Source organism: Bison bison, unplaced genomic scaffold (assembly GCF_000754665.1).
Source record: "Bison bison bison isolate TAMUID 2011002044 unplaced genomic scaffold, Bison_UMD1.0 scf7180017864240, whole genome shotgun sequence".
Taxonomy (NCBI): domain Eukaryota; kingdom Metazoa; phylum Chordata; class Mammalia; order Artiodactyla; family Bovidae; genus Bison; species Bison bison.
This window is the reverse complement of record NW_011494812.1, coordinates 2855296-2861730: the sequence shown is the minus strand read 5'-3', so window position 1 is coordinate 2861730 and position 6435 is coordinate 2855296. Positions and strand designations below refer to the sequence as shown.

Sequence of the window (6435 nt, the reverse complement as noted above, 5' to 3'; positions counted from 1 at the left end):
TGGTTCCCTCAGCAGACCTTCACAGTGTGCCACCTGTACAAGCATTTGTAGTGCTCTAGTGATACTCATGTTCCCTGTGCCCCAGCATGCTTCTCTCAAATATGCAAAGAGGGAAGGTAGGTCCTGACCTTTGACAGGACTTTCAGTTTGGGGAACCTGGTTCAGTGTTGTTACTATCTGAAAGTCCTTGTTTCCACCACAATCAGGACAGCTTTGGGGTCTCTGGGTGAATCAAATTTTTTGGAAGTGTTTCTGTCTAATAGCTGAGTTAATAGGCAGGAAGCTAACCAGGAAAGATAAATTTGAACGCAGATGTCTGGGGAGAAAGGGATGATAATGATAACAAGTGACGAGTGGGAGGAAATATTGGGATGTCAAAATGGAATGCAAATGCATTCATGAATAAGAATTAAAAGCTGATTCTATGAGTCATCTGTAAGCTGGACAAGTAGGAAGGTCATAAGGGAACTCAATGCACAGGTCAGTTTGAATGTCAGGATAAACCAAGTGCCCTGGAGAATAAGACAGAAGGACTTTGACTTCCTCAAGGACAAAAGATGGAAGGAGAGAGAAGAAAAGGAAGAAAATGAGTGAGGAAAGAGGAGGAGGGGAAAAGGGGAAGGAGAAGCAAGTGAGAAGCAAGGAGCCAGCATGTCTGCACCAGGATTAGAAGGAGAATGGGAGGAAACAGAAGAAAATACACTGGGAAGTAGTAGCTTTGAAGGATTAATCAGGGACTCCTGGATTGAGACATCTCATAGAAAACTCTCTAGACAAGTTGGTTGGTAATTACTAGTTTGGTTAGTATGTAATTTAAAACCTAGGACTCCATGAGCCAGTGGAAGAGTTGTCTGCAGTATTCTAAGTAACTATAGCATATGACACCAGTGAAAGTGACACCACTACATATAAGCCAAGGTGAAGTTACTGGGGTAAAGGAGAAATGAAGGCTTACCTAGGAACAAGGAAGGCAGGTCACATGAGCCTGAATGCCGCTTCAAGCCTATAATCAAAATCAATGCAGATACCTACATTCCCACCTGCTATTTTTTCTGAGTTAAGAGGGCTTCCAAATGGAGTGACTGGAACAGAGGTGAGGGACTCAGCAAAGGGCAAGATCCTGCTACCCCAGAGTACCCCAGAACCAGGGAAATCTAAGGTGTCTCTCTAAAGGCTTCCTGTGGGACTGGAATTCCTGAGCAGTGCCTTTACGTCAGCATTTCCCTCTTCTCCCTTTTGTACAGATGGAGAAAACCAGCACTCAGAACAGCAAACCTCTTGGGACTTCAAGCTATGAAATTGTGATCTAGGCTCCTAGATGGAATTCTCCCCATGGAAACTGAGCTGCAACCACACATATGGCAAATGATCCAGACCTAGACTTCCTCTGCCCAGATCTTACCCAGAAATTACAGATCACCAGATTCCAACATGTAAGCAAAGAAGGAGACACTTCTTTGGTTATGCTGGGCATAACTTGTACTGAAATAGACAAATGGATCATGCCCTTTCTAAGATGGCTCACTTCCTAACAAATAACAAAGCAGATCCCTTGGCACAGTGCTTCCCATCCTTCTTCACACTGCAGCACATGTAGAAAATAATTTTTATGATACAATGGAATAAGCAATCAAGATTGCTCATGGCTAGAGGCTGAATATGACTGGATGGGATGACTCTTCCCAGCAATCCCATATGTGGAGCATCAATATTTACACACCTGTAACCTGCCATGACACACCACTTAAGAGCCTCTGTTCATACTCAATATATGGGAGAAGCCCTGGTGCATGGCCTCACCCAGTCCCCCTGTACCTTGGGCAGATAAGCCTCTCACTCAAGTGCATGACTTGATGTATAGAGTGTGGACTGCATTTCAGGCTCTGTTTGTCCCTTTGCCTGGGAACGTTTGTTCAGGGTATACCTGGCTGGACCAGCCCAACCCTATATCACTGTGTGGCATGGAAAGATGTCAGAGCTGTGGGTCTCAGCTGTGCAGACACACTCTTCCAAACGAGTGTTGGAACATGTTCTTTCTGTAGGGACTAGACTTCTGGGGCATTTTTCTTTAGACTCCACTTCAGAAACCTCATAATATTTTTTTCTGGCTAAGTTTTCCTTCTGTATCCCTCTGTAATGGTTCATTTTGTGTGTCAATTTGATTGGGACATGGGTTGCCCAGATATTTGGTTAAACATTATTCAGGGTGTGAGTGTGAAGCATGAGATAAGCATTTGAATTGATAGACCTTGTAAAGCAGATTAATTCTCAACCCCCCCCCCATGTGGGTGGGCATCACCATATCAATTGAAAACCTGAATAGAAAAAAAGGCAGAGTAAGGGAGAATCTATTCTCTCTCAGACAGACTGTCTGAGAGCTGAGCATCTTGAGCTGAGACATTAGTCTGCTGCCTTGCATTTGGACTGGAACTTCCACCATCAGCTTTCCTGGTTCTCAGGCCTTTCAACTCAGACCTCTTTAGCTTGCTTACAGATCTCAGAATTTCTCAATCTCTGTAACCACGAGTCAATTCCTTTATAGCTATTTCCTATAATTCTGTTTCTCTACAAAACCAGGCTAAGATACACTCCAAACTGCCTGATCATCATGAAAAAGAAGGCATCTTCAATAAAGCCATTCTCCAAAAGGAACTCAGTTCAGTTCAATCGCTCAGTCATGTCCAACTCTTCAGGACCCCATGGACCACAGCACACCAGGCCTCCCTGTCTGTCACCAACTTCCAGAGTTTACTCAAACTCATCTCCACTGAGTCGGTGATGCCATCCAACCATCTCATCCTCTGTCATCCCCTTCTCCTCCTGTCCTCAATCTTTCCCAGCAGCAGAGTCTTTTCAAATGAGTCAGCTCTTTGCATCAGGTGCCCAAAGTATTGGAGCTTCAGCTTCAATATCAGTCCTTCCAATGAACACTCAGGACTGATCTTCTTTAGGATGGACTGGCTGGATCTCCTTGCAGTCCAAGAGACTTTCAAGAGTCTTCTCCAACACCACAGTTCAAAAGCATCAATTCTTTGGTTCTCAGCCTTCCTTATAGTCCAACTCTCACATCCATACATGATCACTGGAAAAACCATAGCCTTGACTGGATGGACCTTTGTTGGCAAAGTAATGTCTCTGCTTTTTAATATGCTGTCTAGGTTGGTCATAACTTTCCTTCCAAGGAGTAAGTATCTTTTAATTTCATGGCTGAAATCACCATCTGCAGTGATTTTGGAGCCCAGAAAAATAAAGTCAGCCACTGTTTCCACTGTTTCCCCATCTATTTGCCATGAAGTCATGGGACCAGATGCTGTGATCTTAGTTTTCTGAATGTTGAGCTTTAAGTCAACTTTTTCACTCTCCTCTTTCACTTTCATCAAGAGGCTCTTTAGTTCTTCTTCTAACTACTCAGCTATATTTCTGGCATTTTAGGGAAACCCAAACATCAGAACAAAAGACATTGAAGGAAGCAGTCATTCTCCAGAGGGAACTTGGGAGATGATGATACACATTATGAAACTGTGTCCACCTAGTTACTAAGGCTTAGCCCAGAGAGTGGTGGGGTTCAAGCTATGGTTAGTGATCCTCCCTCTTCCCCTAAGGGGAACTTTCAGGTAAGCATTTGAAAAAATTGTTTCCCTCATGTATTAACAAGCATAACCAGCTAAATCCTAAACCACCATGAACAATTCCAGTCTCAATAACAGAAATGAACTGTTTTTAGGCAGAATGAAGGTGTTGGTCCCCATTAATGGGCCCATAGAATCATCTATCACTATGTTGGGGGCTTCAAGATCTCCAAAGTATAAGATGCACATGATGTCTGATTTGGTCTAACTACAGCACAAACACTACAGTCAAATCCTGAACTACATGCTACAAGGGGTGGAGTGACCTAACACAGTCAGAAGAGACCTCATAGAGGAAATGAAGCTGAAGGTGGACCTCAAGGTGTAGATGGGATTTGGCAGAGAATGAAGAAGACAGACAGCCTCCAAGTGAGGAAGGCATAGAGAAAGAAAACAGCAGGACCCCAGACACACCATGCACGATCACAGTCCCTTGCCTATGTGTGGCATAGTGCTCAGCTGGAATGTATGGCCGCATCCCTTGTTCATTTATATATCCTTCAATACCCAGCTCAAATATCACCTTATCTGTGAAGCTTTCTCTAGTCAAAATAACTATGGTTCTTTTTGCACTCCTTTCCCCACCCCCATTGTCTTTCTGTCACTAAAACTCATTTCATTCTACCTTACAGTATAGATAATTGTTTGTTTCCTTATGTATTGTTCATTACTTAAAGGCAAGGCCCATGACTTCATGATCAAGAAAAGGTGATCATGAGACGTATTAGCTTTATTCGTCTTTGCATTTATCATCAGCCAACATGGTGCCTTGCACCTTGCTTTATGAGCTATAAATGCTGTTGAATAGAATTGAAAGTGATCAGCTAGCTTGAAAAAAGGGTATATATTGGAAGTACTGATGGATATAAGCCAATAAGCATAGTGGAATCAAATTACAGCAAGCACTAAATATCAACATGAAAACATCAGAGGCTATTCCCAGTACAGGGGCATTTGGAGAGAAAAGATTTTCAGAGTTAGACAGATCTTCTAAAACATCAAGTAGAGCAATGAACCAGGTATAAGGCAGTCACCCTAGGGAAGGGTATGGAAGAAGAAATAAGAGACGTAGTCTCAAAGGATGTAGAAGTTTCAAAGTCACACTGAATAAGATATTTTTCCTAAAATAAAAGTACTTCTTTATGTGAGTTGAGAGATCACTCATGAACATATTCATTCGGTAACTGCTGCCCCTGCCTCTCCCTAGTGTGCTTACTGAGTCATGTTCTTAGTATTCTAATTCCCCAGTAGAAAGTAGGGGTTGGAGGAGAAAGGAAAGAAGGAAGGAAGGGGAAAGAAAGGAAGAAAGAAAGATGAAGGGAGGAAGGAAGAAATGAAAGAACTAGAACTAAGAGTTCCTTGGGTCTTCCCACGAGAACAAACCTGGGGTGCAGCCAGTGCACAGAAATTCTTCAAGTGACTTTCGGGACTCAGGAGCACCGTGTTTGATTCTTCTCTATGAATCTTCTGATTTATGAAGGCATAAGCTACTCACTGCATTCCCATTCAGTTCTCAGATTATCCTTCTGTAATATGAATGGGATCTTATTTTCCCCTTCACGTCTTTCCATATAAGCTATATTACGACCAGCAGGCGTATAAAATCAAACTATTCTTTCAGTGGAACAGAATCTTTACTTTTTAACTGGTAGAAAATTGCTTTACAATGTTATTTTGGTTTCTGCCATGCAGCAACATGAATCACTTGTAATTATATATATCCTTTCCCTTTTAAGCCTCCCTCCCCTGTACCCATCACACTCCTCCGGGTCATCGTAGAGCTCCAACTGGGATCCCTGTGCTATACAGCAACTTCCCACTAATTATCTCTTTTACATAGAATAGTGTATGCATGTCAAGGCTACTTTCTCAGTCCGTCCCACCCTCACCTTCCCCCACTATGCCCACAAGTCCGTTCTCTGCTAGGTTCATCAGTACCACTTTTCTAGATTCCATATATATGTGTTAATATAAGGTATTTGTATCAGATACTTGTATCAGACCAAGATGTGCCAGCTTTTTTTTAGTGTATTTTGAAATTGAAATCTCAGGGGCAGAGGCCTCTAGTGGAAAGCAGTGGTAAGGCAAGACATTCCCTCTCAAGTCACCATGGGCTTTTTACCAGGGAGAGAAAGTGAAAAATGCTGCAGATTTTTCTGCATGCCTCTCAGAAAAAGAGAGTGAAGCTGATTTTAAATGAAAATTTTTTAAAGCTATAGAACATTATTAACTGCACAGCCCACAAGAGAAGAGTTTTACTGGGCCACTTCTGGAAAGTGGGCATAGGAAGGAGTCTGGCTGGTCCAGGCTATGTCAACAGACAGCACTTCTCATGTTCCTCCTGGAAAACAGAAATGATCGGACTATATTTTCTTCAAGATACATTTCTTTCCTTCTATTAGGCTTTTCCCTGAATTTCCCTTGAGTTGTAAACATTTTCTCTCATGTAACTTCTGACTGTAAAATGAAGCTTAAGGACATAATAGGAAGAAGGATAATCAGATCAGATCAGATCAGTCACTCAGTCGTGTCCGACTCTTGGCGACCCCATGAATCGCAGCACGCCAGGCCTCCCTGTCCATCACCAGCTCCCGGAGTTCACCCAAACTCATGTCCATCGAGATGGTGATGCCATCCAGCCATCTCATCCCCCTTCTCCTCCTGCCCCCAATCCCTCCCAGCATCAGAGTCTTTTCCAATGAGTCAACTCTTCGCATGAGGTGGCCAAAGTATTGGAGTTTCAGCTTCAGCATCATTCCCTCCAAAGAAATCCCAGGGCTGATCGCCTTCAGAATGGACTGGTTGG

The 6435-nt window shown here is 42.9% G+C and overlaps 1 protein-coding gene across 2 annotated transcripts in view; it reads left to right on the top strand.

The window, feature by feature from the left end:
• The window catches only part of CD84 (CD84 molecule), a 42068-nt gene extending 39416 nt beyond the window's left edge, over positions 1-2652 (top strand). For both annotated transcript variants that reach the window (XM_010846906.1, XM_010846907.1), the window contains one exon: positions 1245-2652. In XM_010846906.1, coding sequence (XP_010845208.1) covers positions 1245-1310 — 66 coding nt within the window. In that variant the 3' untranslated portion in view covers positions 1311-2652. The remainder of the gene's footprint in view (positions 1-1244) is intronic.
• The last annotated feature ends 3783 nt before the right edge of the window (positions 2653-6435 follow it).